Source organism: Vanellus vanellus (genome assembly GCF_965231255.1).
Source record: "Vanellus vanellus genome assembly, chromosome: 5".
Taxonomy (NCBI): Eukaryota; Metazoa; Chordata; class Aves; order Charadriiformes; family Charadriidae; genus Vanellus; species Vanellus vanellus.
Window position 1 is genome coordinate 80,903,415 of NC_138910.1, and position 18,592 is coordinate 80,922,006.

The 18,592-nt window shown below is 52.1% G+C and overlaps 1 protein-coding gene across 1 annotated transcript in view; it reads right to left on the minus strand.

Annotated features, from left to right (window-relative positions):
- Positions 1 to 9,940: 9,940 nt before the first annotated feature.
- WLS (Wnt ligand secretion mediator) overlaps positions 9,941 to 18,592 on the minus strand; it is a 41,076-nt gene continuing 32,424 nt past the window's right edge. The window contains exons 7-10 of the mRNA XM_082483427.1: positions 17,403 to 17,546; positions 15,640 to 15,723; positions 13,950 to 14,103; positions 9,941 to 13,392 (exon numbers count right to left, since the gene is read on the minus strand). Of these exons, the coding sequence (XP_082339553.1) occupies positions 13,283 to 13,392; positions 13,950 to 14,103; positions 15,640 to 15,723; positions 17,403 to 17,546 (492 nt within the window). The 3' untranslated portion in view covers positions 9,941 to 13,282. The remainder of the gene's footprint in view (positions 13,393 to 13,949; positions 14,104 to 15,639; positions 15,724 to 17,402; positions 17,547 to 18,592) is intronic.

Genomic DNA, 18,592 nt, shown 5'->3' on the forward strand with positions numbered 1-18,592 from the left:
TAGTTTAGTCCCATGTTCACTGTAGACAACAGACTTCTGCCAGTTTACGCCTGTTGAGGACCTGACCTTAAAATAAAGCCTTGGACCTGGCTGGGTGGGTAGTTGCAGACTCTGTAACCTCTTCCTTGGCATGAGGGAGGGCAGCTGGCAGGACCTTGTGTCTTGATGCCAACAAGCCCTGGAGCGTTTCTCGGAGCGTTTCCCGGAGCTAACATCTCCCTTTCCTGTAGGACAGCCACCGGCACCGGCCCTTGCACTGCCCCGCACGAGAATTATTGGGTGTTAAGGCAGTAGCTGCAGTTGTTGAGTCAGGGACAGAACAGAATCAAGCAACAGACCTTCGAGGGAGAAAACCAGTCCGGATCCCTGCTTGAAACCTTTTCTGCAGCTGCTCAGCTGGCGCCAGGGTCTGGCTGGGTCCTTTCCCATCAGCCAAACGCTGGGAAGAACAGAAAGGGATCCCACTGTTCAGAAACTCCGGGCAGGTTTCGTGTTGGTACCCAGTCCCCACCTGAAGGGATGCTGAAGAGGCTGTGCCGCAGGGGAAATGTTCCCGCATCCGAGGGGAGCCGGGCAGGGCACCCACCACCCCTTCTCCTGGAGACAGTGTTGTTGTGTGTGTGTGTGGCCGTGTGTGCAACAGAAGTTTGCCCTTTTCTTGAGGCCTCTGAATGGTTTTCATTCTTCCTGATGCCGGAGGGAGCCTTTGCCCACACCGGTGCCCGCTTTCTTGGACGCGTGCCCGTCTTTGTTCTCCGCAGCGACTCGGGAAGAGCAGATCTGCGCCAGGAACCGAGCTGGCTTTGCATGAGGAGGTGGTTAACGCCGTGACACCCATCCCCATCGGCGCAGCAGCGGCTGCAATCTCTCCCCCCCACCTCTCAGATGCTGCTGAGAAACTAAGGAATAACAACTGAGCATCTGCGGAGAAGACAGAGGCACGTTGGTACTGCGGCTAATTAGCCACCCACAGCAGGGCTGTGCCGTCCCTCGTCACCGTCAGGGCAGTACCTGATGAGTCCAGGATCCATCGGCACAGGCACGTCCTTGTGTCAGTCTTTGAGGCTGCAGCTCTTGTATTAGCAGGCGAATTTCTGAAGAGGCAGTGCATCCCTGCCCAGGTAGTCTCTCCTTGCTTTGAGGAAAAAAAAAAAAAAACAACAGTGGAAGGGCCCTGAAGGCGTTGAGAAGCTTCCCTGCATGTTTCTCCCATCCTCTTTGTGCTCCTTGTGCTTCTACATCTTCCTGCTGTCGCATCTCTTGTCCCACTGTATGTTTTTTAGCCTACTAAAAATTAATGCATTTCACGAACCATTTATGCTTGGGGCCGTATCTGGGTTATACGCAGCCTGGTCACATCCTGACTTCTGGTGGCCCCAGTTCTTTCCCACTCTACAGGGACACTTTCATGGAAAAATCTACTTTCATGGAAAAATCTATAGTAGCATCTGTTACCAAGCCTGCATCTGCTGTGCAGAAGGCTACTGCAGCGACGTCATTCCTATTTGTGTTTCTATCTCTTAGTTAAGCACTTAAGCAATTTCTCTCTGTAGACAAGTCCCACTTTGGGAGGTACAGCAGCACCGAAAGTGCAACTGAGCACTCGTGGAGAAAGCACTTCTCAGTCCTTCCCCAAACTTATTCTTACAAAACCATTTGTGTTTTTTTCCAGGTTATAATTTCTTATTTCTCTGGTACTCGCTGCCTCACCAACTCGATGGTATTCTTCCATCTATTTTGCACCCACGTCTATCCTCACTGAGCAGCCTTGTAACACTTGTCTCCCATCCCACACCAAAAAAAAAATAAAATCTTTGGACCTATTTCATACTACTCTGATTTTTTTTTTTTTCTGTCTAACACAAAAAGCCCAGAGGATTTTCTCAAGTAGCTTCAATCTTAACATGAGGCTCTGTCAAGTCCTGTCATCATTCGCTGCATTATTTACCGGGGGAAAATAAAAGCAGATGCTCAACTCCTGGGCCAGCTGTTTTAGCCGCAGAAGCAAGCGATCTCAACATCAGCTGCTGATAAAGATTAGGGCTGATTCTGGGCTCAGCTGCACAATATATATGCGGAACACCTGATTTTTGCGAGGTACCTGGGATAGAATTTGGATCAAATCTATCCAAAGAGTAAGGGGAACTATAACAGAGAACTTAAAAAAAAAAAAGCTTCTGAAGCCAGGAAGGTGCCCAGATGCACGGAGCTACTTTGAAATTTCCTGTCTGAAATAATAATAATAATGGTAATGATAAAAAAGAAATAATAATGACAAGAATGAAGAAAATGAAAATAGGGGAATAAACCAGATTTCTTTAACAGTACGCTAATCAACATTGCTTCATGCTTACTACAAAGGGATGGGAATTAGTTCTAATGAACTGTCCTTCCATTACATTAGAGAAGTATTAATGCTGTAATCACAGCTGCTGAATCACAAACATGCAGAGAGCTGATGCTATTGGGGAGATTTTCTCCTGCTGTTAATTAGTCATCTCAATAAACGCGTGCTCAGCTCCGTAGGTGTAAATACAAGGGGTTGCCCGCTGGGTAACTATGTCAGATTCTGTGTGTTAGACTATGAGTAAAACCATATGCCTCATGTAGTGAAGTGTCCAGAGGGGCGTTGCTGGGGTGGCAGGGTGCCCAGAAGAAGTGTGGAGGACAGGCACGGTCCTACTGGGCGATGGATGGCATACGTGACCCGGGTCCCACATGCACTGGCAGCAGCGTGCTCCTGTGCAGATATCATGGGATCATAGAATGGTTTAGGTTGGAAGGGACCTTGAAGATCATCCAGTGCCACCCCCCTGCCCTGGGCAGGGCCACCTCCCCCCAGCCCAGGTTGCTCCCAGCCCCGTCCAACCCGGCCTTGAACACCCCCAGGGATGGGGCAGCCACAGCTTCTTGGGGCAACCTGCACCAGGGGCTCACTGCCCTCGTAGGAGAGAATTTCTTCCTCATATCTCATCTAAATCTCTCCTCCTCCAGTTTGAAGCCATTCCCCTTCGTCCTATCACTCCATGCCCTTGTAAGAAGTCCCTCCCCAGCTCTCCTGGAGCCCCTTTAGGCACTGGAAGGGGCTCTGAGGTCTCCCCGGAGCCTTCTCTTCTCCAGGCTGACCCCCCCCACACCTCTCCCAGCCTGTCCCAACTACGAGCATTTGGCAGTGTCTCATGCGTTTAATCTTCTGCAGGGATTTATTTGGGGAAATTCAAAGATTTCTCTCCAAGAGTAGAGACTTTCCCTGCGCAAAGTCTTTCCCTTCCCCGAGCCCTTTGGGTTGTGGCACGAGGAATGCCGGCAAGCGGCATCCCCGATGAAGACGTGGCAAAGCCATGGCCAAAGTTATCACCAGCCCTTTTCAATCCAAGCGATGCTGGTGGCCACTTGAAAGAGTTTCCTTTTCTCGTCCACCTTTGCTGGGGTTTTGGGCGCTGGCAAACCCACAAGCGGCTGTTTTTAGTGGGCACCGAGTCCCACACGCCTCTGTCTGTCTGTCTGCTGCAAGTGGCTCGGGGGAGGATTTAATGGCCTCTCACCTTCCCTTTGCTGGAAACCGATCCCTGTCCCTCCTGTGGCTGCTTTTATGGTTCCAGTCTCTCCGGGATGGATGACTTGCTCGTGGGCAAGCGTAAGAACCTGCAAGTCAGTCACTTTGCCTGACTCCTCTCATTAATGGGGATTTCCAGAGCTGATTCACGAAACGTCATTTCTGGTGTTTATGAGGTATTTATAAGCCACAATGAAATGCTAACTCGTAGTTAGTAGCTTATTTGCTATCTCCGCGAGCCACGTTTGCTCAAAGGCAGATCTCCCATTTCCAGACAACATTTCCCAAGCCTTCCAAGGTTTGGGATGGATCTATTGTTCCTCAGCTGCTGTCCCTCTGAACCCCACTGGGTGCTTCACCCTGGGATCTCGCCCCTTGCGGCAGGTCTCTTGGCCGCGGAGCCGGCTGTGTTTTGCCCAGGGCTCAGCTCCGGGCTACCTAGCTGGGCACAGAACGGAGCCCAGACCAGCACAAGCTAGAAGACAGCTCTTTCCAAACGGTATTTGTTCGCTAATTAAGGTGATACGAAAAGCCATCAGGCTGTGGTGTTTGGGGAAGGATTCATAGAATCACAGAATGGTTTGGGTTGGAAGGGACCTTGAAGATCATCCAGTTCCAACCCCCTGCCCTGGGCAGGGACACCTCCCACTAGACCAGGATTCCTGACTCTTCTCCAAGGGAGTACAGTAGGAAAGAAGCTGTGAGTCAACTTAGGAGAAGCAAAAGAGCAGGGAAGGTCTCCAGCCTCCTTGGAGGAAGGATGGAAAGGAGAGAGACTTGTCCTGGGCGGTACCTCTGTCTTGGGTGGGACAGACCCATCGAGGAGGGACGTGGCCACGAGGTGCTGTAGCAGTTTCCGGCTGTCGGTCGGGATTTGCTCTGGGCTGGAGCTGACAGCAACCAGAGAAATTTCACGTGGAATTCTTACGTGGAATTCGGCTGTTTGCGAGCGCCAGCCCCCACCTGGAAGACAGAGCAGAGAGGGAGGAGGGGGAGAGGCACTGTCTGCTGCTTCGCCTGCTCCTGCTGCCGCCCGGGAAAACTGGCTGGGGAATGTCTGAAGACACGAGCCCGGTGCAGGACAGCGGTGGGGACCTGCAGAAGGGACGGGTAAAGATGATCGGGTCCCTTTTCTGTAGTGATTTTGCCAAAGATTGTTTCTGTTATGTCGGGACGTTGCAGAGGTGGGAGTTGACCTGTTCCGTCAAGTAACAGAGGATAGAACAAGAGGGAATGGCTTCAAGTTGCGCCAGGGGAAGTTTAGATTGGATAATCGGAAGAATTTCTTTACTGAAAGGGTCATCGGGCATTGGAACGCGTTACCCAGGGGGGTGGTGGAGTCCCCATCCCTGGAGGTATCTAAGGGTGGTGTAGATATAGCGCTGAGGGACATGGGTTAGTGGTGGGGTAGTGATTGGACTGGATGATCTTACAGGTCTTTGCCAATCCAGGAGATGCTGTGAGTCTGTGACTCCCTTGGGACTTGCAGGGATTGCTCAAGAACGTCCTTTCCCGCGTTACTGAGCCCAGGCAGTGCTCCTCACTGCTTTTCTGTCCATGTTTCGGGTAGTAAATCCCCCTTTCCCATTGCTTAGCAAGCACGGGGGACACCCCACCAAACCTCATTAGTTTCCTTTAGGGTCTTTAGGGTCCTTTAGTCTTCAGGGTCTGCTCTTAATTTCGTCCCGGAGCTCCGTGGCTGAAATCACGCAGGTCAGTGATTTTGGGATGGAGGGAGAACACATACTTGCTCTTGGCAGGGTGGATGACCGAGGGGTGCCTGCTCCTGAGCACGGATGGGCATCCCAGAAAGGGGTTTCGTTTGAGGTTTGACAGCTCTCGGCTCCTGTATGGATTCCCACAGGACCCGTCCTTACCCACACCGCAACAGCGAGCAGCAGCCAGGCTGAAACCGGGCCAGGAAACAGGGGCTTTGGGCAATTCTGAGTTAGAAACTTCTGCAAACTCCAGTTCTGACCTCCTGAAGTTAAAGCATTGGATACCACTGAGGCACGGCACAGCACCAACAGCTCCCGAAGGCCCTCGGGGTCTTGCTGGGGGATGTCCAAGTGACCCCGGGGCACAGCGATGAGCACAGCACCCCAGGGCTCGGGGATGGGCACCCGTCCTGCTTTGTCCTCACTGTGCTCCGTTTCTGCTGCTTTTCCTCTGGAGCCCACCAAGACTTTCCTTTTCTGGTGGGAGATGGAGCGTGATGTTCACGGCCAGTACAGCCATCGTCTTAATATTGCTTTGAATGTCACCGATTCCTGCTGAGAGGTACGAGGCAGCAGCTGAAGGCAGAAAAAGGTTTTTCCTCTGGAATTACATAAATTATTATTAAAACCAGAGGATGTGTGTCACTGGTGCACACTCCTTATCAGAAAGGATGTCTCTTCCAAGCGATGCTGACACTTGGGAGTGCAGTTCAGCCTGTAAAATATTTATTAGAAAATGTTCCAGAGTGGCTTATCTATTTTTGAGACATAACATCCATCTCATGAACGAGCCTCATCTGTACCTGGAAGAGTGCCCTTCTTCTGGAAACTCTGGAGGGCTTCACGCACCGTGAAACCAGGATGCAAAAAATAGAAGAAAATACCAATGCCTGCTATTGTAACAGATATAAACTTTCCTTGACTTGAGATAATGACACAGCCAAAGGACAGGAGAATATTTAAACCGTCTCAGCAAGGAATTCACCGCGTGGAGCCATCACACGTCAGCTCGGCCGAGTCAGAAACAAACAGGGGACCCGCAGCCTGCCCACGAGCGAGTGGGGAGCGCGGGCTCTGACGTCCCCCAGTGCTCGGCACGGCAGTGTGGGGGGGGGGTTATAACCCGCCGAAATGCCTGCCCGTCCAAAATCTGCAGAGGCAGTTTGGGAAGCCGTCGCCAACCGGCGCGATCTTCGGAGAGGCTCCTGCAAGAGGGCTGGATGCCGCGGAAGGGGGACTAATCGCATTAGCTTATCTCAGCCCGCTAATCCAAATTAATGGCAGTGAAAGCAAGCCCTTCCAGCCGGACCTGAAAGAGCAATTCATGGGAATGCCTCGGCGACGCCTGCCCGAGGAGCGGCAGCAAACGGAGGGCCCCGGAGCAGATGCCATCGCGGGTGAAGGCAGAGCTGGAGCTGGAAAGGCTCATCCTGGGCAGCACCAGCTCCCGACAGCTCTTACTCGCGTCAAGAGATGGAGAGGCAGAAGGTGCCAACAATTATAGCCATGATAAGCTCTTGTAGTTTCTTTAAAACTCCAGATCTAAAGCCTGAAGTGCGTATTGATTTCCTATAATAGTCTCTGGCACGGGAAAAGCTCAAAGAGCCGTCGGCTCTTGTACAGCGCAATGTCAGGTGCTAAGCAGGAAAGCAGACCCGCGACACACGTCTGTGTGCCAACCACAGAGCAAAAGCCTTCCAAAAATAAATCTGTTGCTGCTTATTGCTTATTTTATCCCAATAAAAATGCACTGGCCGTGTCTCATCTTTGAGAGCGGGAGGGACAGTTCTTTATGACAAGAACCGGAGCGGATGTGAGCAGCAGTCCTCGGCTCATCCTGCAGTTCGGTCTCCTGCAATCCTTTCCCCGGCAGAACAGCCAATGCTTTATTTTCATCATAATGAAATCCCACACAATAGCCCTGGGCTGAAGGACTTGAGGTGGGAGAGGGAAACGTGTTTCAGCATCCGACAGCATACTAATTGCCTGGGGACCGCTTAAAAATGACAAGGAGAAAATGCCAGCACCTCCCTTTCCCCAGCTGGTGCTCATCAGCACCACTGGAGAATGGGGACAGTCCTGGATTGCTGCTGGGACACTTAAACCCACCCAGTCACCAGTTGCTTCTTCCATTTTTAAGGTGGGAAACACGGAGCAGAGCCATCCCGCAAGCCTCGCTGCTGGGGCTTGTGGCCAGCGGGCAGGCGGTGAGACACGGCCATGGAACCTTCCATCACTTTTGTCACCCTTCCCTGAGCCTTTCCTAGATCTAACGTACCCTTTCTGAGGGGCGGGCACGGGGGTCATGGGGCCCCCAGGAGGGAGGGAGCGGGGGGAGCTCCGGGCATCACGGTCACCCCACACCAAGGTTTCTGCTCGAAGGAGATCAGCCCAGTGCTGCACGCATACGCCTCACCTCGCACCGGCACGACCGGGAGCAAAGGCACAGCAGATGAGGCTGCGTGGGAGCCTGCTGGAGCTCCTTGCTTTGCTCTCCAGTCACAAACCAGTTCGAGAGCAGGAGATGACTCTGGTCCCAGATTTCTCCTAAAAAAAAAAACAAAAAAAAAAAACGCAAAAAGGGGTCTAATAAGAAAACCAGTCAAACTGCGCCAACCAAAGACTGTATCACAGACTGGTCGGGGCTGGAAGGGCCCTCTGGAGCTCCCCCAGTGCCACCCCCCGCCAGAGCAGGGGCACCTCCAGCAGTGGCACAGGACACCTCCAGGCGGGTTTGGAATGGCTCCAGAGGGGGAGACTCCCCCCCTCTCTGGGCAGCTGTGCCAGTGCTCTGCCGCCCCCACAGGAGAGAAGTCCCTCCTCGGGTTGAGATGGGACTTCCTGTGCTCCAGTTTGTGCCCGTTCCCTCTTGTCCTGTCACTGGGCACCGCTGGAACAAGACTGTTCCCATCCCCCCCGGCCCCCTCCCTTGAAGGACTGATAAGCGTTGATGAGATCCCCCCTCAGCCTTCTCCTCTCCAGACTGAACAGGCCCACGGCCCTCAGCCTCTCCTCAGCAGAGAGATGCTCCACTCCCCTCAGCATCTCCGCAGCCCTTTGCTGGACCCTCTCCAGCAGTTCCCTGTCCTTCTTGACCCGGGGAGCCCCGAACTGGACACAGTGCTCCAGATGTGGCCTCCCCAGGGCAGAGCAGAGGGGGAGGATGACCTCCCTCGCCCTGCTGGCCACACTCTGCTTGATGGCCCCCAGGATGCCATTGGCCTTCTTGGCCACCAGGGCACATTGCTGCTCACGGGCCTCCTGTTGTCCCCCAGGACTCCCAGGTCCCTTTCACAGAGCTGCTCTGCAGGAGGTCACCCCCAACCTGTACTGGTGCGGGGGGTTATTCCCCCCGAGGTGCAGTACCCTACACTTGCCCCTGTTGAATTTAGGTTCCTCGCTGCTCTCTTCTCTTGCTGGCCTCAAGAACCATGGTCCCCAGCTCACCCACAAAGGTCTATCATAACCCATTTCCCTTCCTCTACTAACTCGCGCTGCTCAAAGCAACACCACATAACCGCTTAAAGAAACTCTCAGGGAGTTTTTCCCGTTCCTCGCCAGTTCTCACCCCGTCCCTGCCCGGCGGCGCAGAACCACGAAGCTCCTGGGACGGCTCGGACCCTGAGCAGCACCTTGCGGGTAAGAGGAACTTCTACAAGCGAGCAAATGGCCCACATTTTCAGAAGCGAGGGATTTATTTTTGTATTTCAAAGCCACGTTCTGCTGGCAGCAGAGGGCAGCAGAGACCTGCCAGGGCAGGGCTGCGCCCCAGCCCGCACGGAGCCTGAAGAAACCCGGCAAGAGAAGCGACGTGGGAGGGTGGCAGTGGTTTTACAGTTAGTTAAAATCCATGAATTTGCTCTTTTGAAATTTATTAGCTCGGGAAAGTGCTGTACCGCCTCTCCTTCGCCTTTGAGCGTCCCCCGTTCGCTTTGAGCATCCCCTCGCTCGCCCTGGCAGAGGCTGCAGCAGGGACTCGGCAGCCCAGCTCCCCTCTCAGGTGCCGTTTTATCAAGGTGGCCCCTGTCAGAATGGGACCTTCAAGCTGTTGGTATTGAAATTAATCTGTCATCATCAAATTTTCCATGACTCCTTAAGCATAAGTCTCGGGAAACCTCTTTTTCCCCCCCCCAGGATTACAGACAGAAAGGCGACGCGGGGAGCAGCGGGAGGCAGCGCCTTCGAATACGGCAGCAGATGGAGGAGGATGCCCAAATCCCGACGTCGCGGTTGGGGTAACAGCCAACGTGCGAAGTTCCCGGCAAAGCTGTGACGACGCCGGGGCTGGCAAGAGGGGACAGGCAGGTCCAGGGGACGGAGCCCGGAGATAAATCGTGAGAACAGACTTCGTCCGGCCGGTCCCGTGGGCGAGGGGAGCTGCGCCCTGTGCTCCGGAGACGAGGCAGAGATGGCTCTGCTACCGCTTAGCCCTACAGCAAAGGTTTTAAAGGTCAAAAAAGCCATTAGCAGCGGAGCAGCAGTGTTTCTGCACCGCGAAGCATTTGGAGAGAGACGCGGGAGAGGATTGTCCAAGTGAGTCAAGCGTTTCCCCCAGCAACAACTTGCGCGACTTGCAACTGCCTGGAGTGAAAGACCAAATGAAAGCAAATAAAATCCCAGCAGAAGAGCTACGATTTCTCAGTCAGTGAAGCACACCCACCGCAAATCCACAATATGGTATGTTTTATTTAAATTAATAAAACTACACGTTTTCCAGGTTGCTTAAAGCATTCTGTAAAAACTGGAACTCAACCTAAACAAAAAAAAGGATATATTTTAATAAGACCCAGGGACTATTTCTGAGACGTATGAGTAGGGCTTAGGAATTAAGAAATAAAAAACAAAAACCATACACGCACGCACGCATACACGCGCCCCGTAAACAGATCGTTAGTGTTTGACACAAAATTTGGTTTTAAAGCTGCGACTCCCCGTCTGTAAGGAGCCTTTACAAAATGCGATGCTATACTAAGCTGTAAAAGAAACCACAGACACATCTATTGGAACAACATAAATATCACGTAAGAACCCAACGTAAAAAGGCCGTTAAAATTGCAAAGTCGAGCACTCAAGCCAGGAACACGCCGGAGTTACGAAGCTGTGGGTTAATTCAATGCGCTTTGTAATAGAACCACTGCTGCGAGTAGGAACACCGCTTGTACCTACTAACGCTTGTTTTCCATATGCAAATTGCTTACAAGTTACATTTTGCCATCCGTGCTGAAGGTGCGGCCCCAGTGCTTATTCCACATACAGTAAGTGATTTTTTTAATTTCTTTCAAACTACATTTCCTTTTAGTACAGGGGCGTTGTCACCCCACTTTACAAGAAAAAAAAAAACAAAACAAAACAACCCAAACCTCAACCCAAACTTCTAAAAAATTATTAGTGTTGCAGTTCAAGTATCCAAAATCACCCAAAGGTACTTCCCTTGAGTGGCGTTCAGCACTTGCGCTGTGCTGCGGTGATTCCGCGCGCTCAGACATAGCAGCACGTGAGGGACTTCATCCTGCGCGATGCGTTCGGGGTTCCTCGGCTCTCAGCCCGCGGCTCTGCCGAGAGGATGCCAGGGGCGGGGGGGGCTGGGGATGCCGGTGGGGGCGACCAGAATGATGAACAGAATCGCTTTCTTCTAGGAAAATGCTATAATAGTTTGAATTAATAAAAACCAGGGCGACCCTTCCGCACATGGGGTCTGCCCGGTGTGCCGCAGCCTGACCGGAGACCCGTTCGATGGAGAACAACTTGGGGTTCCCGGCGACCGAAGGGATGGGGGATTCTCTACGCCAGCCTCTCTTTATAGCCTTGAGCTCTAATAAATGGTATTTAAAATGCTACTTTACAGAGCGCCGTACTTACTGGGATCGTAACAGCCCAGCATCTCCCGGTGCGATTCCTTTGGCACGGCCAGGAGGTCCCCGTGAGAAACCCCAGCGAGGGGACAGACGGGGTCCCTGGCCGGCCCCGCAGGCAGCCAAGGGGCAAGCACTGGCCTTCTGGCCCCATTCCCTGGTGGACGGGGAAAATAAGGAGGAATTCTTTGTATGCCTCGCCCCAGCTGAAGTATTGGCGTGCCTCAAGAATCAGAGGGAAGGGAAAGCAGGAGGCAAGGGAAGGCGGTGCTGTATTTGGTATTATTTCCTAAGGTGCTTGAAGCGGTGAGAGGGATGGGGAGAGCGGAACCTGGCTGCCCCCCCCCGGAGCATCTCCCGTGGGCACCCAGGGGTGGGAATCGCCGTGATCCCGCGCCTGGAGCTGAGCCGAGCCCTCCCTGCACAACCCCAACCCCTGCCCGGAGCCCCAAACCCACAGGCAGTAATGCCGGCGCGCAGCGGGCTTCGATCGCCTGTCCTAATGCGTACGTGGGCTACAGATGGACTAAGGTTTTGCAGGTGACCTCGCTCCTGACGTTTCCTAATTATACTTTCATTTTCCAGCACTAATACTTCAACAATTAATGTGCAATTTCAGAAGTTTTAAGAATACAAGGGCAATGTGTCGCCTTTTCCAGGACAGTGTCTCTACCGGTACCTGCGATGACAGCCCGGTACCTGCGATGACTGCTTGTCAGTGGCTCTGGAATCTTCTCCCCGCCTCTCCCTAATCTCTGACCCTTCAGCAACGGTGAGCAGCAGCGGATTCTTGTCTTTTAGGGACAAAACTGGGAGGTTGAGTTACACGTCACTGGCAGTTGACATGGACATTTATTAGTGCCAGGTGACGAGGTGCCCTGGATGGGGGGTGTGCCCTGAGCAGCACAGACCCTCCTGGCCGTGCTTCTTCCCACACACACCATTAACACTTCTCTTAACTGGTGCCCAGCGCAGTCCCAGTTTACTCTTCCGTCCCCTATCGGTTCCCAGTCCCTTCACACCGCCAGGAGCCTGACAGCCCAACCCGCTGGGGGTGAGTGACCTCATCGTTCGCTTTTGCTCCGAAAAGCAAAATATCCACGTTAGTGCATGACAAGCGGGTTTTTTTGAGTCCGATAATCCCTGGAAGAATCCGGCTCTGCCCCGCGTGCTCCATCCCGGCGGCGCCAGGAGGAGCGGCGTTGCCTGGCACCCTCTGCCCAGCTCGCGGGCGCAGGAACCCGCGACACGCCGTCCCTCCCGCGGCCTTTCTCTTCTCCCCACGGCACAGAAGCAGCATGAAAAGGAAAGGAGCCGTAAGGAAAAGGTCAGGTGGAGGAGGACAACAAGAGGGAGTGAAGCCAAAGGGGCTGAGAAGAGGCAGGAGCTGGCTGCCGGACCGGTACCCCCGGGACCCGGGGACAAGAGGACTCCTTTCTCCCGCAGCTCAGCTCAAGGCACCGGGTTTTTCCATTCCCCCGTATTTAACAAAGAGCTGCCAAACCTACCGAGAAAGCGCGTCGCTGCTCCTACTAAAATCTTCCGTATTACAGCCTACTCCCTTCCCCAGCTGCGTTTCATTCAAGGGACGGAGCTTCGCTGCGGAGCTGCAGGGCTGTACTAAAGACTCAAAAGTTCGCCGCAGTTAAGAGGTGGTGGAATTCAATGTTGGGTTTTTTTGTTTTTTTTTTTTACAATGAGGCTTTAGTTCCCCACCTCCACCCCACCCAACACCTCATTTAGAGCTGCACACAAGAAGAAAACTCCACGTACGGAAGGAGTGCTCACCGACCGAGCTCCCCGCACCACCTTTACGCGCAGGCACGCGGTAGCCGAATAAAAATCGCCGCGGCGTCAGCTCTGCCCCTTCCTAACGTCTGAATGCGCGACTTTGCAACCTTAATGCTCTTCTAGCAGGTTTTTACGTGCTTGAGTGTAACACAATATACATATCCCTCCCCGCCACCCCCCACCCCAGAAGTAACTACACCATATTAAAGAGTTTAGAAATGTTCTGCTCGGTGTCACCGCTCCGTGGAAATACGCTACGGGGCGCTCCCGAAGCAGGTTAGGTCAGAGAGGTCTCCTGCCGCAGGGCGTTGGGTTGTCCCCCGCTCTCCACCCCGGTCTGGGTCCCAGCTGAGGCCATCCCAGCGTTACTCCTGAGCCTCCTTGCGAGCCAGCTTATACACCTCCGTCGGCCCATCCACGTGGGTGATGGTGGTGGTGAGCTGAAGCTCTTCCCCGCTGTTGACTCCCAGGTCACCTGAGAAAGGACGTCGTCCTGTTAGCCGGCTCTCACACGGAAATATTTGACAATTAGAAAGCAAAAAGATCTGTTTTATTCCCTCCAGGCTGTCAGGAGCTACCTGAGCTACGGACTATGCAATGTTTCTATAAATGCTTTTATTTACAGTTATTTCAATACAACCGTATCAGCCAAGGACAATTTCTGTGCTGCCGGAGACTGCTGATAACGAAACCCCACAGCGTTGCCATTCTCCGCTTGCCCAGATTTCTATTTTCTCCTTTCTTCTTCCCTCCATTTGGGCAACACAATTACAACTGGGCCGTGTGAAAAAGTACAAAAACCATCCAGAAGGTTCTAGGCGGCCTTGGCCAAATAACTCAAACCTGTCTAACCTCATAATTAATTAAAATGTCTGCTAGGAAATACAAACCACCATTTGCATAACATTTCAAGGCGCTGAACGTGCGCTTTGGCAAAAAAAAACCCACAAAAAACAGCAATGCACAAAAGTATCACCCGCTTTATATCACTTCCTTCCCCTGAGAGCCTTCACATCTTGTAGAGGCATTTACCGTTCGATTGGTCTTCACCGTAATTCTTGTGCGACGGCGCGTACAGGAACATCAGGGCGAAGACGTAGAGGTTCCACATCCCGTAGATGCCGGTGAAGAAGGCGCTGTTCACTTGTATCGTTATGTCCCCCCACTTCCAGTGGCCTTCGGTCACCTGCCCGGGAGAAAGCAGACACGCACGGGCCGCTCAGTAAAGCCAAATTCTGTAAAAATACAGAAGCGGCCCCCTAAAAGCACTAACTTGGAGTAAATCAACAAGAACAGAGTCAATTCAATGGGATCGAGTGAATGGAGTAGAACAGATTCAGTGGTGCAGAAGTCAAGTGAGGATTCTCCTCTTTAGCTTTATCTGCAGGAAAAAAAAAAAAACGGTCCTTACAAAAGGATCGCATCGGGATTTCTTTAACTTTGATTTATCATTCTTAAATGTGACAAACTCGCCCATATTCCGCGATACAAGCCCGCCGTAATGGACGTGTTCAGCCAAGATTGCCACATAAAGGGCAGTACCTAGGAGACGACTAGTTACATCGGAAAACATCGGACTTCTATAAATAGCCCTTTTATAGAAGGAAAAACGGCATGAATAATGCAAAGAGCTACTGTGCCGAACGCCGCCTTGCTGCTCCTGTCTTACGAGAGGGGCCTCGGCTGACAGCGTCAGCCCTCGACATGCAGAGATTTGTCAAGATTTGTGAAAACAGCATCGCTTCAATATTAATATTCCTTGAATCCTCAATATTAATATTCCCTGAAGGCAGGCAGACTGTTCACCCCGAGATGTTGGCTTTCCACTAAAGAAAAAGACAGAAGGGGGAAAGACGAGAGCTAAACCAGCTTGAGAAGAGGAGCCGGACAAGATTATTTGCGTTATGCCCATACGTGGTGATGGTTACGGTCATCAGCACTCAACGGTGAATCAAATCGCCGAGCGGCGTTTCTCAAAGCGTTGCTTCAGTCGAACAGATTTTGAAGAGCAAATTCATCTGCTGCTGTATTTTGCGTTGGGACCCACCACCCACCCCAAAGCGTAAGTGGTGCGGTGAGGGAGAAACTGCTCCTGCACCCCTAACTCTGCAACCCAGGACCTGCCGTGGCTCTCCCGAAAGCTACAAGTTGCCTTTGCTTCCCAGACCAACCGGACATGACATCTGTGCAAGAGATGCAATCTGAAAAGTCACTCGGAGTAAACCGTCAAAGCACACTTAAGCGGCGATATCAGCTCATTTGCACAGAGAGTGCATCGGAGCTCAGAATAAATAGGAGCAGATAGTGGTGGAAACGGCAAAGCCAACCCAGGGAAGACTGAATTCTGTTATTGCTCTGTGGGCATACAAAGCCACCGGCTGGTTTTTTGTTTTGGTTTTTTTTTGTTTTTTTTCTCTCAATGCGAACAGAAGATTTTCCTCTCGCTGAGTTCTCAGAAATGACTAAAACCATGTTGGCTGACACTTCAAACAGCACAGCCCCAAACCTTCCCGGGGAGCCAAAAGGCCTTTGCGAAGGCTTCAGCCCGAGCAATTTCACGGCGGCGCTTCAAATAAATGAAAACAACTTCTTAAAAAGCGACTTCTTATCAAATCCGCTTGTAACAGGCATGCCTCGTCTGAACAGCAGGTGAGCCGGCCTCCTTAGCGGCTTGGGGATGGGAGGCTGATGTTCTCGGACGGAGCCGAGCTTCGTCACTCACCTGGCTCACGATGAAGAAGATGACCGTCATGGCTGCGCAAGCCAAGGTAATGAGCATCAGGAACTTGAACCTAAAAATCAGCCCCTGTTTAGAGAGAAACGTCACCGGTCACATTAACAGAATCCACAAAACCCATTTTTGGTTTTAGCGTGTAGAAGACACAAGTGTAAGAAAAAAAAAAAAAAAAAAAGGCAAAGAAAAAAAAAAAAGGGTCCAACCCACGGAAGCCCAAAGCAAAACAACCTCCACCCACTCCTCTGCGCCGTCTTCACGACAGCCCATATTCTCCGCTCCCCACACGTCTGCATTCCTCCCGCACGCTCCGAGCGGGGTGTGCATGTCTGGACAGCTCTGGCTTTCCATTACATTTGCTTTTGCGACTGATTTACCCGGAGGTAAGGCGGAAGAGGAGGCAGGTCGGAGTAAGCCATGGGTTTCATCCACCAGCTGCCCCGGTAGCTCATGGCTTTCGGAAAACAAACACGGCTTAGCAAGACGAGTCGGCGTTTCTACAGCGCGGGTATCGGTACCAGCCTCATCCTCACCTCCGCCGCCTGGCTGGCTGGAAACTCCAGCGATTCCCAACTGCAGTGTCAAAAGTAGGCCGGCTATTCCAGAAGAATGTAGATTATGAGACAAGCTACGGCTCAAGACGACGCGGTTGGGAATCGGACTGCATACCGTACTTGCTTTCACTAGTTTTACATTTTCACTTATGAATTCTTTTGGTTTTGGGGTGGGTTTTTTTTTGTGTGTGTGTGTTGTTTTTGGGGTTTTTTTTAACCTGTTTCTGGAATTTTGGTGGAAATGTCAGCGTGTGCGTAATTACTATGCCAGACTACGACAACAAATGACTATTAATTTAACTCTTCCAGCCCAGATTCATGCTTGCCAGATGTTTGTATGTAGAGCACGGCCGCAGCAGCTCTACAAAACGAGCTGAAGTCCTGTGCCTGTTGCTAAAGGGAACTATGGGAAAAAATGCTAAATAGCATTAAAAAATGCTAAAATGCCTCGTTCGCATTCTCTCAAGTCCGATTTTCTTTTTTTTTTTTCAATATGCATTCCTGATGGGTAATAAGGGACTTGTCTAAATTAGAAGTGACCATCATTTAACAGAACGACATTAGCAATAAATATTTACACACCCATGGAAACAACACAACACAAGTGAGCTCCTCGTGTTCTGCAGCAGTTAAAGACAACACACAAAATCATGGGCTAAAAACAGAGATAATGGGCTGGACACGTCCCATTGTGATCCTGGTGGGACAGCTTCCCTCCTGCGACTTGGTGAGGAAAAGACAACCCCGTAAATCTGAATTCACGCCATGGAAAAAGAAGGTGGTCTTAGTAATACTTCCAGTTAAACGTAATTGTTAATATTACAGGAGAAACAGCGGTATGGGGAGCTGATGGGCTTACACCCCATAGTGATTTAAATGGTTGTCGGGCCAATTTTCTTCTACTCTCCAACACGGTTCGGTAAGCTGGGAGATGCCACCTACTCATAAGAAAGGAGAGGCAGTTCACGTACCCCTTCTGAGAGTTTAAAATGCTCCATTGGGACTAAAGACCCAAATAAAGAAGAAACTTCACGTCAAACAAAAAGGCGTTTCGGGGATTTGAGCAACACAAGAAAGCCAATACAGATGACATCTTCCAATTCAGGACTATATGGACAGAGAGGGTCTCAGGATAGACTTTAAGGTGAAAAATGCATTTTAAAAATAAAGAATCTGCGCAACAAGGAGGGACGTTACCTCGTAATGAAGGCGGCGAGCCTTGCTCATGGCTGGGAGGCTGGACTGCTTTCCACTGATGTTTCTGAAGACTTGGAAGACCATAAAACACAGGAAGAGAAAATAGAGGCACAAGCAGATTCCCGCGACTATAATAAAAGCCATCTGGGCAGCGAAGGTTAAGAGAAAACGGTATGAGCTGAACAGAAATAACAGCAAACATTATTCAGGCGATTCACTTATTTTAATATCATCCCAAATACCGTAATTAAACTTCTAGTGGGCAGCGGTCACTCAGGCAGGACGGCAGCCTGCCCGGGAGCCAGGCAGCGCCGGGGGAGCCCCCGGCTCGGTGGGAACCGCGGGCTCCGACGTCCCCCAGTGCTCAGCACGGCGCGGGGGGACTAACCCGCCGAAACGCCTGCCCATTCGAAATCTGCAGAGGAGATTTGGGAAGCCGTCGCCAACCGGTGCGATCTTCGGAGAGGCTCCTGCAAGAGGGCTGGATGCCGCGGAAGGGGGACTAACCGCATTAGCTTATCTCAGCCCGCTAATCCAAATTAATGGCAGTGAAGTGGGCCCTGGAGATGCTGGGAGGGCTGGAGCCCCTCTGCTGGGAGGACAGGCTGGGAGAGGTGGGGGGGGTCAGCCTGGAGAAGAGAAGGCTCCGCGGAGACCTGAGAGCCCCTTCCAGTGCCTAAAGGGGCTCCAGGAGAGCTGGGGGGGTACTCTGGGTCAGGGAGGGGAGCCACAGGATGAGGGGGAACAGTTTATAAACTGGTAGAGGGAAGATTTAGATGAGATATGAGGAAGAAATTGTTGCCTGTGTGGGTGGTGAGCCCCTGGCGCAGGGTGCCCCGAGAAGCTGTGGCTGCCCCATCCCTGGAGGTGTTCAAGGCCGGGTTGGACGGGGCTGGGAGCAACCTGGGCTGGGGGGAGGTGTCCCTGCCCGGGGCAGGGGGGGTGGAACAAGATGATTTGCAAGGTCCCTTCCAACCTAAACCATTCTATGATTCTAGGAAAGCAAGCCCTTCCAGCTAGACCTGAAAGAGCAATTCATGGAAAGGCCTCAGCAATGCCTGCCCAAGGGGTGGCAGCAAACGGAGGGCTCCGGAGCAGATGCCATCGCTGCTGGGGGCCGGAGGTGAAGGGCAGAGCTGGAGCAGCATGGGCTCGGGGGTTATCAGGATGACAGCAAGGACCTAAAACCC